Source organism: Asterias amurensis, chromosome 18 (assembly GCF_032118995.1).
Source record: "Asterias amurensis chromosome 18, ASM3211899v1".
Classification (NCBI taxonomy): domain Eukaryota; kingdom Metazoa; phylum Echinodermata; class Asteroidea; order Forcipulatida; family Asteriidae; genus Asterias; species Asterias amurensis.
This window is the reverse complement of record NC_092665.1, coordinates 11,232,327-11,254,148: the sequence shown is the minus strand read 5'-3', so window position 1 is coordinate 11,254,148 and position 21,822 is coordinate 11,232,327. Positions and strand designations below refer to the sequence as shown.

General features: G+C 38.1%; 1 protein-coding gene across 1 annotated transcript in view; it reads left to right on the top strand.

Annotated features, from left to right (window-relative positions):
- The window catches only part of LOC139951120 (uncharacterized), a 65,513-nt gene that overhangs the window by 24,139 nt on the left and 19,552 nt on the right, over positions 1-21,822 (top strand). The window contains exons 4-10 of the mRNA XM_071949962.1: positions 12,693-12,848; positions 13,201-13,392; positions 15,844-15,950; positions 16,185-16,311; positions 17,251-17,400; positions 18,870-18,970; positions 19,907-20,065. Of these exons, the coding sequence (XP_071806063.1) occupies positions 12,693-12,848; positions 13,201-13,392; positions 15,844-15,950; positions 16,185-16,311; positions 17,251-17,400; positions 18,870-18,970; positions 19,907-20,065 (992 nt within the window). The remainder of the gene's footprint in view (positions 1-12,692; positions 12,849-13,200; positions 13,393-15,843; positions 15,951-16,184; positions 16,312-17,250; positions 17,401-18,869; positions 18,971-19,906; positions 20,066-21,822) is intronic.

The window sequence follows — 21,822 nt, the reverse complement described above, 5'->3', positions numbered from 1 at the left end:
GGTGTGAGGGTACCCAAATAATATTTGTTATCCCTGATGCAAGTTTAGCATCTATTAAATCATTGCAAATTTAGCATCTATTAAATCATTGCGGTACCCGCTGCTAAAATAAATGATTCAAAGTGCCTATAGCTACTGGGCAATTTGGGTGGTCTAGTTTGTACAATGTAAGATGTCTGCTCTAGATTGGCAAAGGTCGTTGGTTCGAATCCGTCTTGTGATTTTTTTCACAGAATTCGGGAAGTACTGAGTAGTGCTTACACACACATTGTGTAAGAGTAAAACCAATTGGCAAATTTCTCTGTCAAGTAAAAATTAGTGGGATACCAGTGGCAACAGTGCAAAGTTGATGGAAGTTTGGCTGGTTACCCGTTTCTGCAAAGCAAGATTTTTCTGAACTTAATAATAATAATAAATAATAATAAAGACTTGTAATGCGCACATATCATCCACCTTGCTGGGTGTTCAAGGCGCAGTAAAACCAAAAACAGAACAAAGAAAAAGCTTACATGTATATAGGCTTTATGAAATTTGGCCCAGATCACCACATGGGACCAGCAATAAAGCTTACATCAGTTAGGTTTTTCATTATATTCTTGTAAAGTGCTTCAGATGTAAATGATCATCAACAACATGTACATGTAACACATGTGTTTTGTTTTTCTCTTGAAAACATATTCGGGTCACTAGGTTTTACTGAGCGTATAATGAGATCGAAGCATGAAATAAGTTTAGACAGCCTGACCCTTATTAAAGGAACACGTTGCCTTTGATCGGTCGAGTTGGTCTTTAAAAAGCTAAATTTGTTTGTTATAAAATGCACATGGTTAGAAAGACGTTTTCAAAGTAGAATAGAATGATCCACACACATTTGCCTCGAAATTGCGTGGTTTTCCTTTTCCTGTGCGAACTAACACGGTTGGCCATTTTTGGGATTGCGTGGTTTTCCTTTTACTTTGCGAACTAACACGGTTGGCCATTTATGGGAGTCAAAACCATAAACGGCTGACCGTGTTATCAACGAGGTTAAAGGAAAAACCAGGCATACTTGTGTCGATCATGTACTGTACATGTATGTATATTCTACTCATAAAATATCTATCTAACCAAATGTATTAACAAACGGTTTCAAACACTTTTCAAAGACCAACTTGTCCGATCCAAGGCAACGTATTCCTTTAAAAGGGAAAGTTCATCACTGATTTTAGGAAGAGAGTACAATGTATATAACTCCCATGTACATGTAGAGGTGTCTTTCTTAACTGGTTCCACCTCTTGGACCCCTGATGTGAATCCCACTGGGGCACTCTGTGGGTTGGGTTTTCAGATCATTTTGAGAATCATTTCACTTTAAAGTAATGTGGTTATGGAAAAATATATCAGTTTTTATCCCTCAAAATTTGAATAAGAAATGTTACTGTCAAGTAAATTTCTCTGATGTGTATTCCAATTTCGTTTTGTTCTTCCTTTGTGGACATCTCTAAAATGCAACTACTTTTTAAAGGATTTTGGTACCTTTTCAAAATGTCCATAGATTTACACTAAACTTACAGGGTTTGAAGATAATGTTAGTGGAAAGCTTCCCTTCAAATATTACTTACTAAGGTGCTGTAGCTTTTGAGAAATGAGTAAAACAATGTCATGAAAATATGTTTGTAAATGATTAAAATAATTTTCGTCTCATGAGATGAAAATTATTTTCTTGATATTGTTTTTCTCATTTCCCAAAAACTACAGCACCTCAGCAGGTAATATTTTCAGGGAAGCTTTCTTCCATCATTATCTTCAAACTGTGTAAGTTTAATGTAAATCTGTGGACATTGTGTTTTTTGTCCTACAAAAGTTACATACGTAGACCCTTTAAAATGAAATCCTCACAGGTTAATTTGCAATTTTATTTGATATCTACATATTTACAGGATTTAAAGACATGGGACTATTGGTAATTGTCAAAGACCAGTCGTCTCACTTGCTGTATCTCAACATGAAATAACAAACCTGTGAAAATTTGAGCTCAATCGGTCATCGAAGTTGCGAGATAATAATGAAAGAAGAAAACATCCTTTTCACACGAAGTTGTGTGCTTTCTGATGCTTGGTTTTGAGACCTCAAATTCTAAATTTGAGGTCTCAAAATCAAATTTGTGGAAAACTACTTCATTCTCGAAAACTACTCTACTTCAGAGAGAGCCGTTTCTCATAGTGTTTTATACTAGCAACCTCTCCCCATTACTCGCTACCAAGTAGGGTTTCATGCTAACAATTATTTTGAGTAATTACCAATAGTGTCCACTGCCTTTAAAACAACCAAACATCTCCAAAAACCAAATGTATACTTTCCCTTTAAATATTTGTTTCCATGCACTTAACAAATCCACCACTCCCCAATGAATTCATTTCCTTTCTGCATTCAGTTGCAAACCAGATTATGTCTTGTGTGAAAAAAAACAAAAAACATTTTAGTATTTTTGTGAGATGAAATAATGTTTTGACAAAACCATATGGAAGGATGTGTGTGGAATTCCACCGACAGATGCCCAGAAGCGTATTCGCATAAATTATGTCATGTCATTTCAGATATTGGATTAGATTTCCACTAAAGACATGTTGCCGTATTCTCTTCATATTTTCCGCTAATTTGTGTAACAAGGGACATGGTTTCCTCCAAAAGGAACAAGAGCACTGCACTTTTATGATAAAGGACAAATAGTAAATAGTATGGACTGTGCAAGTCTCACATTTTTGGGAGACTTTGGTTCCACAAATACATGTATTGCTTTTAAAAGACACTGGACACTATTGGTAATTGTCAAAGACAGGTCTTCTCACTTGCTGTATCTCAACATATGCATAAAATAACAATCCTTTGAAAATTTGAGCTCAATTGGTCATCGAAGTTACGAGATAATAATGAAGGAAAAAACACCCTTGTTACATGAAGTTGTGTGCTTTCAAATGCTTGATTTTGAGAACTCAAATTCTAAACTTGAGGTCTCAAAATCAAATTTGTGGAAAATTACTTCTTTCTCGAAAACTGTGTCACTTCAGAGGAAGCCATTTCTCACAATGTTTTATACTATCAACCTCTCCCCATTACTCATTACCAAGTAAGGTTTTATGCTAATAATTATTTTGAGTAATTTAAAATAGTGTCCACTGCCTTTAACGTGCGAAAGAAACTAGCTCGCACTTTAAAAGGTAGGGTTATACTTTGGCAATGCCTATCAGAAAGCTTACTTGTTATAAAGATCTTTTTTTTGTAATTTTTTTTGCCAAATTATTTGTCTGAAAAGCCCCTCCCCCCCCCCAGGTTGATTAGAACATCAATTAAAAACAATTGAATCGGAGAAACGTTTCATGCATGAATTGTTCCACAGATTTTTTCTGAGGGTTGGTGTCGATTCACGAATGCTGCGGCCAGAGATGCAGTTTATCTACCTTACAAAACCATTTGAAATTTGCGAATCTTAAACGCGTAAGCAGGCCTGATTCTGCATGGAGGCAATGAATGCAACTGCCTCCATGCGCCCTGAAATTTCCTTTTAGGTTGCCCTTTACCAAGGAGAAAATGCCTTGGTGCCATTGCCTTTTCAAAAACGAAGAATACAGGCCTGCATAAGTTATAAACTAAAGCAATATTTCACCCCAATTAAATTGTTCACCCCTTTTAAAGGCAGTGGACACTATTGGTAATTGTCAAAGACTAGCCTTCACAGTTGGTGTATCTCAACATATGCATAAAATAACAAACCTGTAAAAATTTGAGCTCAATCGGTAATCGAACTTGCGAGATAATAATGAAATAAAAAACAGCCTTGTCACACGAAGTTGTGTGTGTTTAGATGGTTGATTTCGAGACCTCAAGTTCTATATATCTGTGGTCTCGAAATCAAATTTGTGGAAAATTACTTCTTTCTTGAAAACTATGGCACTTCAGAGGGAGCCGTTTCTCACAATGTTTTATACCATCAACCTCTACCCATTACTCGTCACCATGAAAGGCATTATGCTAACAATTATTTTGAGTAATTCCACTGCCTTTAATTTAAACTTTCTATTCTGTCCTTAACGATAACAGGACTTTTGATAACATACTTAGTATGTATATATCATACATTGTACTTCAAAAGTGATCTACAATGTATTCCTGGAAAGGTGGGTGAGGTCCGGCCGGATGTTGTTAAAAATTGTATGTGTGTGTAGGTTTCCCATAATTTACAAAAATGTATGTTTAACCCACTGTAAAATTCCCCTGATAGCTGGATTTGAAATTACAGCAAGTGAATCAACACCAGGATTTTCCAGATTTTGTGTGTGAGCTGTTTACGTTATTCTCGGTACACTACCCCTATTGTTTGAATCAATCAAATTTTAATATCATGTTTTTTTTTATGCTGTGGTTTCACAGTAATTTGGATCCAATGAATGGGGCATCCTCGCCCCATTGCCTCATGCATGATGACTCACACAGTCGGAATTTATGCAGCTATCAATATGCCCTTGACTTGGATATTGTGATTGGAGTGTGTGGAGTGAACCAGTACAAAAGAGCTAGACTCACATGTGCCAAGTTCATGGACGATTTCAACGGGCTGTGCTTAGCAGTGGGTAGAAACATGGGGGTAGAATTACAACGTAGAAAAACTTGGTTCTTGGTTTTTCTGTAAAGCTTGGTGAATGAAAATCTATCTTAATGGTGGTCCAGTGGCAAAACGAGTACAAAAGATTTAGACTTGCTCATGTGCCAAGTTCGTGGACTATTTCAAGGGGTTAGAAGTGCTTATAGTGTTTAGAACCATGGAGGTAGAATTACAATGTAGAATAACTTGGTTCTTGGTTGTTTTTCTGTAAAGCTTGGTGAATGGAAATTTATCTTAATGGTGGTCCAGTGGCGAAGCGAGTACAAAAGATTTATACTCATGTGCCAAGTTTATGGACGATTTGATGGGGTTAGAAGTGCTTATAAATAGGGGTTAGAACTATGGAGGTAGAATTACAATGTAGAATAACTTGGTTCTTGTTTGGTTTTTATGTAAAGCTTGATGGATTGAAAGTGCATGTAGTGAAGACTGTGTTCTAGCATGGAGGTAGAACCTCCATGGTTCTAGCATATTGGTGGTCCAATGGCTAAACCATTATAAAAGAGCTGGACTCATGTGCCAAAGTCCATGGGCGATTTCAACAAGAAAGATTTGTTGTTCTCATACAGTAGGGGGAAGAACCATTTATTTTTTATTTATTTTTTTTTTAGGGGGGGAGGGGGGGGGGGGGTTATCTTAATGGTGGTCCAGTGCTGAAACCAATACAAAAGAGCTGGACTCGTGCATAGACCTTTTCGCGCAAATATCGGGGCGCGCGCGTAAAGCTTGGAATTAGGTGCATTGTGGTCTAGCTGGTAGCAAAATTTGATTCATATCTATCCCACAATGCACCTCATTCAACAGTCTGCGCTTGCGCATTGGTATTTGCGATAAGGTCTATGTGCCAAGTTCACGGGCAGTAGTGGTGAGTAGAACAATTTGATCTTTTTTTTTTTTTTTTTGTTAAGCTAGGTGAATGGAAAGTACAAACTTTGTTCTATTTTAATGATGGGCCAGTGGCAAAAACAGTACAAAAGAGCTATACTCGTGTGCCAAGTTCAAGGACAATCTCATCTTAGTACTTGTAGCTGTGTACCACAAATTGATCGAAAATCCAACTGTGTGCTTTGTTTGATTCTATTGGTTGATTAAGGATTCAGGGAATTTTTTAAATGAAAAACCTTGATTTAAAAAAATGCCAAATAAAAAGAAAACAAGCATTTCAAATATAAAGAATGCTCATAAATTCTCATAAATTGTTGACTAATCCGTAAGGAGTAAGTTGCACAAAAATAACAAGCAATTTTACAGCTGAGTGGAGTCTTAAGTGCTTTGTTGTGATTGTGGTTTGAAGGGTTGACTTTGAGAGGGGTATTAAATATTGCTTTTGAGGGATTATCATAACAAGTGGGTTTGCCCACTACTGCGTAGGTGGAGTGTGTGACACATTATGTGTTCATTTCTGAGAACTGTATTGATAATGTGGTAGTGATCTCTACTAATTTGTCTTTGAATTTACCATAAAAGCCTGATTTTGATGTCTTCTTCCGGTATGAATACCTTTTTGAAACGCTTGGTTGAGTTGACCGGAAATTTAATGACAATACTAAACAAAATTGAGGGAAGAAAGGTGTGTCCGACACGGGGCAAACCACAGCTAAATACAGCGCTCAGCAGCGCAGAAGATTACTCTTTCGTAGTGACCTTTCGATCAGAAAGTGACTCAGCGGTTATACATATATACATGTAGGAAGAAGACAGTTTGTTTTCTATTTTCTAGTTTTCAGTGAACATATAACCATCAAACAAATTTGTATAAATTTCATCATTGGTTTCTTTTTAAATATTTGTGTGATTGTGTACAAACGTTGAACAACGACCTTGCTGTATCACTAGATTTTGTAGTAAACATATTGCAGTATTGTTTTCATAACCCAGATGAAGTTGCAGGTACATGTACATGTACAACCAACTCGTTTAGGACGAATGTGACCAGGCTCTGAAAACAGCCAGTTTTTTAAATCTGAAATGGTCTAAATGTAACTCCTATTCACAGTGTACGCATCTTCAGAATCCTATTTCTAATAAAGCCCGCAGTTCTCGCAACCTACATGTGTATATGTACGATCTTCAAATTGAGTAAAGGATAAAAGTTCAAGAGTCAATGAATAGTTTCCCCTTCAAGGCCGGTTTAAAGTCGGTCGTGCGATGGTCGCGCGGTGGAAATCTTGCGCGCACGATCCTAAGCCTGAGGCGTAAAAACTGTGTATTTTTATGATCACGCGTCAAGATTTCCATCGCGCGACTATCGCGCGACCGACTATGACTATAACTCGGCCTTTACTGTACAAAGCTGTGAGACCTTCAACAGTATTTTTGGTTGTATTTTTTAAAAGCATTTTGCACCTGTATGCTATGGGAGTTTGTGCACCTTCGCTGTACCAGGGCCCAATTTCATAGAGCTGCTAAGCACAAAAATTTGCTTAGCATGAAATTTCTTCCTTGACAAAAACAGGATTACCAACCAAATATCCACGTGATTTTCAGGATAAGCAAACAACAGCTGAATACCAGTAACATGGAAAATGCAACAAGTTGAAATTTGGGTGGTAATACTGTTTTTATCAAGGAAGAAATGTCATGCTACATGTAAGCAAATTTGTCTGCTTCGCAGCTCTATGAAATTGGGCCCTGGTCTTTGGAACAGACAAGTGCTACCTCCATGGTACATCCACCTACCGTTATGAACATGTACAATGTATTTTATGTACACTAAGGGTGTGTGCTCACCATGGAGCATGTTCCTCCAACTAAATTTCAGGTTGTTTGTCTTCATTTCACACAGCAACCCAGTGGTGGCATGCTGGTTCCATTCAATGCCAGTATTGACACAGTCTGAGTGCTGTTACCCTACCATCAACAACCCAACAATGACTTCACAAAAACATGCTCCTTTACTTCATTGGATTTGCCTCTGCCATTTACAAACTGGGCCCAATTTCTCTGCTTAACAGTCGATGTTGTGCTTATTGTACAATTTCAAGAAGAGCAACTGGATGGGTGCTATGCAAAACTTCTCTGAAAAAGCTTCAATGTACATACTGCAATGAACCCAAATTATCCACTAAATTAAAACAGCGTCGTCTGAGACAAGCAGGGCACTCATACACTAAATACAGAAGCATCAAAGAACCTGTCTCTCATCTTAAATGACATGGTCACCAAAACATGGAAGGAGAAATAGGGGAAGACAAAAACTTCCGATTGACGTTCTCAACATAATGAGGGATAGACAAGAATGGGCAAACCTCAACATGATTCTGACCTCGGTCGACTAGAGAGAGAGAGAGAGAGAGAGAAAGAAAGAGAGAGATGTTTGTAGTGTGCTCATTAATTGCAGTATCTGACATGATACGTGATGACAAAACAGACCTGCCACTATATTATTTCTTTTAGTCAACCCCTCTAGTGGACTGTACATTTGATCATTTGATAAGCCAGCGTAAAATAAAAAAACAAAAACGTGCTTAGTGGCCTTGCCAGCTTCCTTTTTAAAAGCCACCTACCTTTAAAAAATAAAAAAATAAAAATAAAAAAAAAGGATACTTTTTAACGATCTCAGACGATTAAAAAAAATAAAAAAAAAAATAAAAAAAAAATAGCCTAGCCGGTTGTCTTTAAATGTGTCGGTCGGCCATTTTGAAAATGGACCTCCTTCCTTTTTTCCAAAAGGCAGGACACTAAACATGTTTTGTTTTTTATCTGGCCTTATTAATTTTAACTGTACAAGCTGCCAGTGTGTTATCTGTGTGGTATTTTCATGGAAAATAAACACAGTTTTACGAACACACACTCACTCTTTCTTGTCCTTGTCTAGTATGCAGCTCCAACATGTAAAAAAAAAGAAAGAAGATTGGCTCACCACCACACTTTCTGTAGCACAAGTCACGCTTAAAGCCATTGGACCCTTTCGGTAAACAGTATTGTCCAAGGCCCACACTTCGTGTATCACAACTTCTATATAAAATAACAAACCTGTGAAAATTTAGGCTCAATTGGTCATCGGAGTCGGGAGAAAATAACGGGAAAACCCACCCTTGTATCCGCGCGTTTCGCCGTGGTCAGGACATGTGTTTAAAATAAATCCATAATTCTCGCTATCAAGAATTGATATTGTTTTACTGTTTTCTCAAAAAGTAAAGCATTTCATGGAATAATATTTCAAGAGAAGTCTTTCACCACTACCTTCTGTAAACCCTGTAAGTTACTTGTAAATCTGTGAATTTTCCTGTACCGAAAGGGTCCAATGGCTTTAAGATGTGACCACCAAAGTTTTAAAATCTGTCTGCCATGTTTTTTTCCTTTCAATTCATGTGTTTTTGAGTTCAATTGCAACCTTCACTTAAAGAAGTCGGGAGTAAAGTGGCCATCAAGATTACCCCAGAGTGCAATGATCACCATGATCACAAAGCTAATTTTAGGATGGTCTCAACCCCAAGCGTCAATCTTTAAATTTGAATAATGCCCTCCAACTGCAGCCGAATTTCACGAAATGCCAGGATCAATCCTATCTCGAGTTAGGAATAGGACAGGTACCCCGTCAGGATGGGTTCAGTGCGTCTTTCGTATTTGGATACGGAACTGAACCCGTCCTAAGTCCTAAGATTAATCCTAATTAGGAACAGTTTGGTGAAATCGACGGCTGGACCTTTAAACCTCTCTTGAATATTTACTTTTCAATTTGATATTGCAAAATTCATTATTACTGATTTGTTATCTCAGGCAAACAAACATGAAATAACGAAGAAGAGATCTAATTCAATCCATTTTTCATAAAAAAAATATTCAAACTGGGAATGTTGAAATTTGTATGAGTTGAAAGTCGCACCAAAGTTTTGAAGCAACCTTTAAAAATTACCTTAAATTGAAAATCACGGCCGGTAAATGGAAAACTTGTTACTGTGTTTTGAAACAGTTTGATGGAGTGCCATGTACTGTATGTTCTTTTGAGTGGATGCTAGGCTTTGAATTCCATCTTTGAGAGGGCAAGGTCATTTTCATTTTGCAAAGGGCCCTTTTATTGAAAAGTCTATGGGAAACTTTTGATGGGGCACCAAGGCAAAGACCAGGGCAATAGAGGCAATCTACTCCGTCATGCCTGATACTTCACGGAGGCAACAAAGGCGATTGTCCCCATGCTCCCTGGTTGTTGCCTTGGTGCCCTTGAAATGCTCCAGTAGAAATTTACTCCCTCATATGGTGCCTTTTACCAAGGAGAAAATGCCTTGGTGCCCTTGCCCTTTCAAAAACGAAGCATATAGAAGGCAAGACTGAGGAGGAAAATGTAAATTTGCCTATAACCTAGAGTTCAGTCTGTAAATACAAACATTTCTAAAAGGTACAGACATGCAATGCATGTAGTACACAGGGGAAATAGGGATAACACATTACAAATATCCAACTGTTTTCCCACAGTTGATGATTTCAACCTGTAGCTACTGTATGTATCTCATAAGACGCTCAGTCTACATGTAACAGACAAAGAATAAGGGGCAAGAACCCTTTCCTTTTCTCCACACCCATTCAAGATCCTTGTTGGAGCTGATCCCCACCCCCCAATCTGCCTAAACCCCTGTGGTATGCCACTTCAAAGACCCCCTTTTATTCCCTCTGTGCCCGGTTTCCCACACACCACCCCCTCTTATGTAGAATGGCTTGTGGGCGACAGGGTTTTGTGTACAGAATGACGACAACATTGCACATTGCACAAGACTTTAAATAAAAGGTTGTACATTGTGTACACATGGAATCTGTGTTCAACAAATCAGCGCTTGGACTGGTGCTAATCGTAAGCTGAGGGCGATCTCTATGAAAGGAAAGGCAATTCACTCCCACAAGAGGGTTTCTTTTGCAGACAAGCACGTTAATTTAAAAAAAATTTGATTGCGTATCAAATCAATGTCGAAATGTCATCATTTCAACATAGATCTAGATTCAATGTTCAGACTTTTTCGTCAGCAATGAGTCTCACCCCTGAGATGTACAGATGTACATCGAAACTACTCAAGAATGCTTCAAATGCACGTAATGTGAGATTTTACTGGTGAATGTAAAAATGTGATATATGAATACAAGTTTTTCACATCATTGATACATTCAAGTGAAATACTTCAAAGAATGGGACGTAATGCCGTTGGTCCTGTGTGTTGTGTATAATGTTCATAACAGAACAAAAGTGCATTTAGCGAAAAGAGAAGGTGTCTGCCCCGGTGTTCCTGGTTTGATTGGCTAAATATTGCGCCACAGCCACTTGTAATGGACTGCGTTTCTAATGAGCTCATGATGCTTCATCAGCCCAGAACTTCCACTCTTAGGGGCAACAGGTCTTTTTCTGTAGCATCATCCCGGGTGTGGAACCAACTCCCACTGACTGTCAAATCATCTCCATCCATCACAACATTCAAGACAAACTTAAAATCTCCCCTGTTTAAACAAGCATACTCGCACATTCCTCAGTCCTAATTTGTCTTTCTCTCCTCAAGCACCATGAGTGCCTTCCTTAGGCGGATACCGGCACTAGACTAAGTGTTCTTTAGTATATTATTATTATTATGTAATAAAGTAATGGTCTCATACACATACTGTACTTCAAAAACTTAGCTCCTTCATACTTTGCAGGAAAATACTGCATGTTGAAGTGCCTTGAGCATCACTGAGTGACGGATATGAGTGCTAGAAGAAGCTAGGATTATGTTTGTCTGCACAACTTGCTTACGTATGATTTAATCCTATTAGAATTTGAAGAGCAAAACCATACGTACAAAAGCTTGCTCATCGAAACCACACTGAAGTATACTTGTAATGTTTATCAAGCACTTGTAATAACAACGCTGTAAGAGTTTTATCTTGTGTATCTAGAACAGCAATTTTTTTAAAGTGTGTTGGCAGACAAAACAGCAACTCATGTGTACATGTAGGCCTATGCTTTGGTTTTATTTATTGTAACCCTGACTAAAATATGGTCTTAAAGGGTCTAACGTATGTAACTTTTGTAGGACAAAAAACACAATGTCCACAGATTTACACTAAACTTACACAGTTGGAAGTTAATGATAGTAGAAAGCTTCCCTGAAAATATTACGTGCTGAGGTGCTGTAGTTTTTGGGAAATGAGTAAAACAATGTCATGAAAATATAATTTTGGTCTCATGAGACGAAAATTATTTTAATCATTTACAAACGTATTTTCATGACATGGTTTTACTCATTTCTCAAAAACTACAACACCTCAGTAAGTAATATTTGAAGGGAAACTTTCCACTATCATTATCTTCAAACCCTATAAGTTTAATGTAAATCTATCGACAATTAGAAAAGGTACCCAAATCCTTTAAGTTAGGAGTGTGTTTTGCTTTACAAATATGTTACATTTTGTATTTGTGATTTACTTTATGATGTTTAGTTATAAAACGGCATTGAATTTAACACTTTTTTGACTTTCACAAATAAATTCCTGCTTGGATGGAACAACCACATTTGTTGTTGATGTTCAATGGCATCATGTTTTAAATTTTGCTGTGAAAGAGTATCAAATATAATGCATTTTATAATGGGTTGTCATGGTCAAAGGATCTGAAGTAACGTAGGTTTTGAGAAAGAGGTAATTTCTCACTTAAACAATAAAAGGCTCCAGCTGAAGCCTTTTACATTTAACGGTATTTTTTGTCCATTATTTTCTTGCAACTTCGATGACCAATGAACCGATCCAGCCTGTCAATCAAACTGTGCGCGTTCACCCATTTGACCAATCACAGCAATGATTGTGGTCGGACAAACTCGGTCATGCGTGCGCGTATATTTGGCACGCGCGGCAGAATCGTGCAGAATGTCATTGGGAGTGCTCGTACACGTGTCTTGCTCACGTGCGCGGTGGGTGGAGCTTAGTGGAAAGCCGGAACGGTCCATTGAGGCTGGGATACACCAAGTGAGACTTTGACAATTACCAATCGTGTCCAGTGCCTTAAAGTTATAAATAATACAGTTTTGATATTCAGTCTCTGTTTGAGTTCATTACATAATGTCTAATCTCTCGTCTTCTGTTTGTCCATCTCCAGATTCAAGTAGCAGTCAAGTATCTGAGTCCAGAGAGACTGTCTGCCGACAAGGCTCAAGACTTCGTCAAGGAAGCGGCCATTATGTATTCCCTCAATCACGATCACCTGGTCAAGTTGTTTGGAGTCGTCCTCGATGTTGAGGCATCGTTAATGCTTGTGAGTGTTATAAAACGGACCAGGGGCTGGAACTTAATTTCATGGCTTATTCTCAGGTTTACAATAAGCTCAGCACCGAGGCTCTGGAACTCCCTCCCAGAAACTGTGAAACTCTACCAAATCGCTCAACATATTCAAGAACAGTTTAATACTCATCTTCATAGAGAAGCTTTTTGCTTAATGGTTGTTCTTCTGTAGAGCAGCGCCATGAGTGCCGCTTGCGGCGGATACCTGCGCTTTAAAAGTGTCCATTATTATTATTATTATTATTAATTACGAGGTGTACAGATGAGTTTTGAGTAGTTGTTTGAAAGAACTAGCGGATAAATAAATCATGTTCTCGCTTTTTCAGGTGACGGAGTTTGCAGCGTTACGCTCCCTACTGGAGAACATTAAGCAGCCAAGTCTTCGCCCCTCCTTCCCCATCACACTCCTCCTGGAGTTTGCCGGGCAGATCGCCGACGCCATGAAATACTTACATCTATCTAATATCATCCATCGAGACCTCGCAACGAGAAACATTCTGCTCTTTGTTGACGATGATGTGAGTAGTTTTATTACTGTTCAGAAACCCAAAACAGCATATTTTATGACTCGTTATTTAATTATAGCCTGCTTGGTTGAGTTGCAAAAACATAACTGATAGAATAAATGTTTGTGTACATCTGTACCCCCCAAACTATTGGTAGCATTTCCCAGTGAATTGGCTTGCCGTTTGCAACCATTCAGATGCACGAGTTGTGTGTGGTGGCACACAGAACTAACTTTAATTTGAACAAAGAAAAATAGACCAAACCTGCGACTTCAAAAAAAGTGCTGGTGCTCTACAAACTGATCAGCATGTATCTAGCCCTATGTTGGTGGTGTCCCTTTTTTGTAAATATCTTTGTTCGGGTACCAGTCTAGGAGAAGTCATTCAACCTGTAACTGCCATATAGCCATGGTCCCAACCAATAAGCCATTTACATCTTAGATTTTAATATTGTCTGGGGTGGATTTCACAAAGAGTTAGGACTAGTCTTATCTTGAGTTAGGACCAGTTACTCGTCCTAACTTAGGACTATCCATGCAATTTGTATATCTCCTAGGACTAGTCCTAAGTTAAGACTAGTCCTAACTCTTTGTGAAATCGACCCCTGGTACAGTAACGTGCCTGATCGCATGTTACCACTTTATTTTGAATTCAGACTATACAGACAGTTGCTGTGTCACATGATTCGGGGCAAAGCTTTTGCGTAATTACGTACGAGACGGAGTATTCTGAATGAATGTGTATGACACAATGGTACCAGGGTCTGCTCATCTGGAGGTTGCTATACAAAAGCTTGCTCAATACCATGTGACATAGCAACTGTCTCTATAATCTGAGGAATTCAAATGTAAGCGGTACATTGTGACCTAGCAAGTCATTGTATGAGACATTGTTCAAATCTAACACGGAAATGGCTTATTAGGTAAAGATTATCCTTCACAGAAACCACAGTGGTTCCCTTTTTTCCCCATATCATTCAGACACATTTTAACTGTCATCCACATTTTGTCACATATTTTCTTTAAAGTAGAAAAAAACAGAAGTGTACACCATGTTTGAATTTTACATAATACATATATGGATAATTCCTCTATAGCCTGATGTTATAAATACAGCCATGTGTTTGTCATTTTGTGGTAAATCTAAGACTATAAAAGGGAGAGAAAGATTTGCAACCTCCGCTAAAAACTATGCCGAATATGTGGTGTTGTAAAATGATTTTCTCTCTCTTGTCGCTGGAAGAATAAGGAGAATAGATTGTGGCATTCCAGCACATTTGCAGATGTACAAGACATTCCCAATCTGATAAAGCTTAGCAGAGCAACATCAAAGTGAATCAAAGAGTAAAAAATGATTTGTAATCTGTAACACTTTTCATGAAAAAAGCTGTCAAGCAGGAATTTCTTTCCTTACCAGTGGAGCATCAGTTACATTAGTTTCATGGTGTACTATGTATGTGGCATTTTGGGCAGTAACCTGTTCCTGCTAAGCAAGGTTTTACAAGACAAATGTGAAAATTGAGTGTGTGCATGATGCACAGTACATGAAGATGTAACACTTGTACATGTAATATACTAATAATAATACTACACTTTTAAAGGCACTGGACACTATTGGTAATTGTCAAAGACTAGCCTTCACAGTTGCTGTATCTCAACAAACCATGAAATAACAAACCTGTGAAAATTTGAGCTCAATCGGTCATCGAACTTGCGAGATAATAATGAAAGAAAAAAACACCCTTGTCACACGAAGTTGTGTGCGTTTAGATGGTTGATTTCGAGACCTCAAGTTCTAAACTTGAGGTCTCAAAATTAAATTTGTGGAAAATTACTTCTTCCTCGAAAACTATGGCACTATGGCTGTTTCTCGCAATGTTTTATACCATCAAACTCTCCCCATTACTCGTAACCAAGAAAGGTTTTGTACTAATAATAATTTTGAGTAATTACCAATCGTGTCCACTGCCTTTAAGTGCTACAGTATTTCTGTATGGAAGCTGAGCTACATTTTGAGGGTATGAAACCAATTCCTTTACATACATGTACATGTAGCACCATGTAATGGTTTACAATGTGTTGTTGTACACTATGCAGCCAATCAGATTAGGAACACTTAGTCAAACCCCTTCTGGGTTGTATTACCTGCATTACATAACACACTGGATCAACAGCTTTACGTCCCATCTGAAGGACGCAGCAATGATGGTTAAGTGCCTTGCTTAAGGACACAAGTGTCATTACTGGGACTCGAACCCACACTCTGCTGATCAGGAACTTGAGGTTGAGATCTGCTCTGCCACGACTCGACTATTTTACTACTATTATTGAAAATACTTATTGTTTATTTTTGTCATTCAGAAACAAATGTTGCAAATCTTCTCAAAAATCTTGCAAATTCTACACACTATTTGAAACTAATTTTCACAAGTTATATAAAAATCAACTTTTGATCTTATTGCAGGGTACCAAGAAAGTGAAAATCAGCGACTTTGGTTTGTCGAGACGGTTAATCCTCGGGGAGAATTATCGTTCTGAAATGAAGCCGAACTTAAAACTACCGTTAGCTTGGTAAGTACATTACCCGTGTGCAATGTCGGTGGCTTGTTTGTGCTTAAAGTTATTTTTTAAATTTTTATTGCATATTACCATTGTTTGACGACGGCGATGGCAACCATCGCAAGATGTCTAATGGGGTGTATGTTTATTGAAAACCAGAGGATGGTACTCTTCCAAAAACTATTGATGTAGTTTCATTTTAAAATTGTAAAGTCTTAGAGAAATTTTGATTTTTTTTCCCCTCAGGATGCCAGTCGAGGCACTGACCAAGCTGACGTTCACTAAAGCCAGTGATGTTTGGAGTTTCGGTGTCACCATGTGGGAGATGTTTACATACGGCCAGCAGCCTTGGTCAACGCACTCTGGGGAAGAGGTAAACAACAATAAACAACAAGAATGTTTGTGAATTTTGCATCGGGATAAAGAATATTAGTTTTAAATATTTATACCCCTTACCTGCTTCTAAAAATGTAGGATTCGACTGCCTCTAGCTACCGGGCAATCTCGGTGGTCTAGTTGGTAAGACACTGCTCTAGAATTGCAACGGTCTTGGGTTCGAATCCTATCTGAGTAATATGCCTGTAATTTTTGTTCCAAAGAACTGGAGAAAGTGCTGAGTATACAGTGCTTACACACATCGGTGTAAGAGTAAAAACCAAAATAAATATTCTTTATCCCCGTTGCAACTTAAAAATCTAGTAAAACTACATCAGTTCTAAAGTTGTCGTTTCTATGTAACTGTGTTTTATATTATCAACAGCCCTCCAGTACCCCATACCATATAAGTTTTGATGGTAAATAATTTTCAGAGTAATTACCAATTGTTGACCCTCCCTTTAAAGACACTGGACACTAATGGTAAATGTCAAAGACCAGTCTTCTCACTTGCTGTATCTCAACATATGCATTAATTAACAAACCTGTGAAAATTTGAGCTAAATCTGTCATCGAAGTTGCGAGACAATTATGAGAGAAAAAACACCCTTGTCACATGAAGTTGTGTGCTTTCAGCAGATGCTTGATTTCGTGACCTCAAATTCTAAATATGAGGTCTCAAAATCAAATTAGTGGAAAATTACTTCTTTCTCGAAAACTACATTACTTCAGAGGGAGCCGTTTCTCACAATGTTTTATACTATCAACCTCTCCCCATTACTCGTTACTAAGTAAGGTTTTGTGCTAATAATTATTTTGAGTATTTACCAATAGTGTCCACTGCCTTTAACACACATCAGTGTATGGGTAAGACACAAATAGCCTTCTCAAATCAAACATAAGAAGTGTAAAGTACGATTGTTAAATTTTGTTGCAGATTCTAAAAGCAATAGACAAGCCAGCCTTGCAGCGTCTTGAAAGACCCGAGGCATGCCCCGTCAAGATTTACGACATCATCTTGAAGTGTTGGAAACATGAGCCAGAGAAGAGACCCAGCTTTGCCGAGATCGGAGAGGAACTACCCAAGGTACAGTAAAAATGCATTTGTACAACCATTCGCCATTGGAAAAAAAAAACCCTGTCGTTATGGATCATTCCTAGTCTTTGGATTTCAAGAATTCGAAACCACAAAACCAACCATATGCAATGGTCATATCATTAAAAAAGTTCATCTGCATTTTTGATAATCACAGATTATGAGGATTGTTTTTTGGAATCCAAGAACAATTTAGATTTTACTTATGTCTAAACAAAGACGACAGGGCATACAAGCTCCAGTACATTTTTGACCAACTAAATTGAACCCCACCTACATGTACGTGTACAACGCCCTCTATGACCACCAAGAAAGGCTAAAGGCATTTCAGTATTGGACCGGGTCACTACTCTGAAGAAGCTCTTAGCTTAGGAGTGAAACGTAACAAAAATAATATGAAAGGAACATCTTCACTGTTCTTGGATTCGAGAAAACGAAGATCGTAATCCATGCAACGGTCACGCTTTTGTTTTGTCAGGGATTTGCTAGCACTTTCAGTTTTATTATAGACTTTACACTGGCATAAAGATACAAATCAGTACCTAAAGATACAAAGAAGCAAAATAGCTAAAAAATACCAAGCCAGTGAGTTGCGAGGAGGAACAGGTGACCAGCACATCTACAAAGCCGTCCTGCCATAAAGAATGTCCCCTAATACCCAACCCATAGTTAAAATACTTACATTCTATACATGCTATGCTTTATTTCGCTTGTTGCAATTGATAAGGGCATGCAACTCTTCCTGATTTCCTCTTTTAACCTCAGTTTTACCATTCAAAATTGAAAATTTTGTAATTTCCTCTTTTTTTGTGAAGTTACAGTTGCATGCCTGATGTTACTTCAGTAAATTGGTCTTTAAAGACAGTAGACACTATTGGTAATTGTCAAAGACTAGCCTTCACAGTTGGTGTATCTCAACATATGCATAAAATAACAAACCTGTGAAAATTTGAGCTCAATCGGTCATCGAAGTTGCGAGATAATAAGGAAAGAAAAAACCCCCTTGCAACACAAAGTTGTTCTAAACTTGAGGTCTTGAAATCAAATTCGTGGATTATTACTTCTTTCTCGAAAACTATGGCACTGCAGAGGGAGCCGTTTTTCACAATGTTTTATACCATCAACCTCTCCCCATTACTCAACACAAAGAAAGGTGTTATGCCAATAATTATTTTGAGTAACTACCAATAGTGTCCACTGCCTTTAAATGCTATTTGAAAAAAACTCCATACGAGTCAAAGATTTTCGCTTTATTATTTTTGTTTTACTTCCCTTTCACATGAGTGATTCGATCTGGTATGAGCTGTTTAATCAGTGATTGTTCAGAGTGAAGTAAAAGTAACTTTTGGTTTTTGTTTTGACAAACACTCATCCAATACTTTTGTTTGTGGGAATCAGTAGCTGCATCAGAACACCTCGGACGGTTCACAATAAATTGTTCGTTTGTTTTTCCTTTCCAGGCCAAGCCTCTTCAGGTCCGAGCACTCTCTCAGTACAAAGCAGCCAAAGATGGAGAATTAACATACAAGGCGGATGACATCATCACTGTGTTGGAATCCAAGTAAGAGGAATACATTCTTGATAGATATTAAATTTGCATCAGGGACAAAGAAGATTAATTTTTGGGTTTTACCCATACACCGATGTGTAATAAACAGAACTCTGGAAAGTACTAAGTATTTAGTGCTAACACACATCGGTGTATGGGTAAAACCAAAATTTATAAGAATTCATTCTTTTTGCATTTAAAAGCAGAGTATACCTTTGGTTTTTTGAGCCGTTTGATTGTTTTAATTCGATATAAATGTTACTGTAAAATAAAACGTGTATGGAACGGCATGTCCACGCAGGAAGAAAAATCCGTCATTCATAAATACGTCAGACAGTTTCGCTATTCCTATTGGTGGAGAGCGCGTCACGTGGGTGTGCATAAACCTTTTGTTAATGCACAGTAAAAAGTGTTAACAACATGGGCGTGACACGCGAGCTTATAAGACAGTTTCTTCATTCCTATTGGTCGAGAGCACTGGCAAGGACAGTTGTGCCACATCACTCGATACGCACGACGTGCGCAGCATAAATTTTTAAGGAGTTGTTTACCCGAGGGCGGCGGAGGGCCTTACCATTTCATAGCTGGAGGGGTTTTGTGTTGAAAGAAATCATTGAACACATATAGTTTTTGCATTTATTTTACTTTTTGGCCAAAGGTGTTGATGTTTTTTGGCCGAAAAGGTATTTATGAATGGGAATCAAAGTGTGTTGAATCAGTTTTCGTCTCGGTAAAATTATCAAGAACCAGGCCTCGTTGGGATTAAACCAGTAGTTGAAAACCTCTTCACCACACATTGATTCCCTTTTATGGTTCCAAAAACCAAATGTAGACGCTATAATAGTAATAGTCAAAGATTACTTTTAGAGTTTTGCACATCTGCAAAATCTAACTGAGTTATTTTGATCTGACTCTTCCAATGGTTGTTCTCCCTCCCTCTGTTACTAGCGAACAAACTGGAGTCTGGACTGGCATTCTCCCTCTTGGTAAGGTAGGAACATTTCTAAGGTGTAACACTACACTCATGGGCAGCAGCAGTGGAGGAGGGAGTAGGTTACGACGATGGAAGAGCGGCTTCAGATCAGACAAGCGAGACCAAAGAAAAAGGTTTGTAAATATTCTCGCTTAATAGTGATCCTCATTTGGGCCAAAAACGGGTGCTAGCATTTTTGCGGGAACAAGCCACATTTTATGGTTAAAGTTGATTTAACTCTTTCGGTGCCCCCTTTTGTTCTGCGTTCTGAATCATAAATTACCAGCTTGTTTAGCTTTTCCCCCCGAAATTCTATACCAGAAATAAATACAGAAGTCTTTCTTACCTAAACAAATTTATCTTGACGATTTGTGTTGACTTGGTACATCCCAGTGGGTCATAGTCATAGTTGGTGCGTTAGATTAGCTTCCCTGGGTCAGCCCCGGTCTGCCCCCGGTGCATTCAAATAGCTTTGACGCCATTCCAGGGGCTCACCCTGGTCAGCCCCCAGTGCCCTGCTTGTGGAGTGGGTCACTTGGGGGTGACCTGAGGTGCATACCTTCACCACGAGAGGGTGAGTGTGATCGTTCAATTAGCTTTTGTAAGGGGCTCACCCGAGTGAGCACCGCCGGGTCGACCCAGGGAAGCTAATCGAACGCACCCAGTATTTCTTGAGTAATAATGCCCTCTCTTGATAACATGTATATTATGGGTCGTACTTGTACCATTGATGACACTTTTTATGTACAAAAAATTGATCGTACATGTACATTCTTGGCACTGAAAGAGTGACTTGGTTTTAAACATTAAACTCGCTTGCTTTTTAAGAATCTTAATACATGGGATAATAGTTGGCAGAATAAAATCAAACAGATATGTGCTTTATTACTTGGTTTAAAAGCAACAACTTTTTTCTTGTTATATTATGGTCTCACTGCTTGTCACATTTTCAAGCTAAGTTGTAATTCAGCCTCTCTGCTTTTGTTTAATAGCATGTACATGTACGTATCCATGTATGTATCTCAATTTCGCTTAACTGAATTTCGCTTAAGCAAGAAAATAAGAGAGAACCAATCAACGAATGATTAACCATACATGGCATTTTGGCTGGTAACTTATTTCTGCTAAGATAAATGTTTGATGCTAAGCAGTTCTTGATGTCAGGTTTGGTGTAGGTCCTGTATTGGTTATGGGTGGTACTTTCTCTTGTGGTTAATCCAACGTTACTATTGGAGACTCCAATGTGTTTCTTTAACTGTGTGGATGACTAATAAACAATCTAACAAAAGGCATGGAATTTTCATCTGTGAAAGGGCAAGGTCATTTTAATTTTGGCAAAGGGCACTTCCGTTGGGAAAATCTTAAAGGATTCGGGTACTTTTTCAAAATGTCCACAGATTTACATTAAACCTACAGGGTTTGAAGATAATGACAGTAGAAAGCTTCCCTTCAAATATTACTAACTGAGGTTCTGTAGTTTTTGAGAAATGAGTAAAACAAGTCACAAAATAATTTTCGTCTCAGGAAGACGAAAATTATTTTAGCATGTAAAATCCAATTAACCAGTTATGATATTTTACCATAACCATAGCATAACTGGTTGATACGTTTTTACATGCTAAAACTGAGACGAAAATTATTTGTTTTACTCATTTCTCAAAAACTACCGCACATCAGTAAGTAAAATTTCAAGGGAAGCTTTCTACTATCATAATCTTCAAACTGTAAGTTTAATGTAAATCTGAGGACCTTGTGTTTTGAGGCCGAGGGCGGGGCTGGGGCATGAACGGCATCATAACCATTTGCTTATCATTGTGTTTGCTTCTTTCATGACTTTTTTGTGGGGGCATGGCTGGTAACTTGCTTTCGTGTCATCTGGTGTCTCATTCTC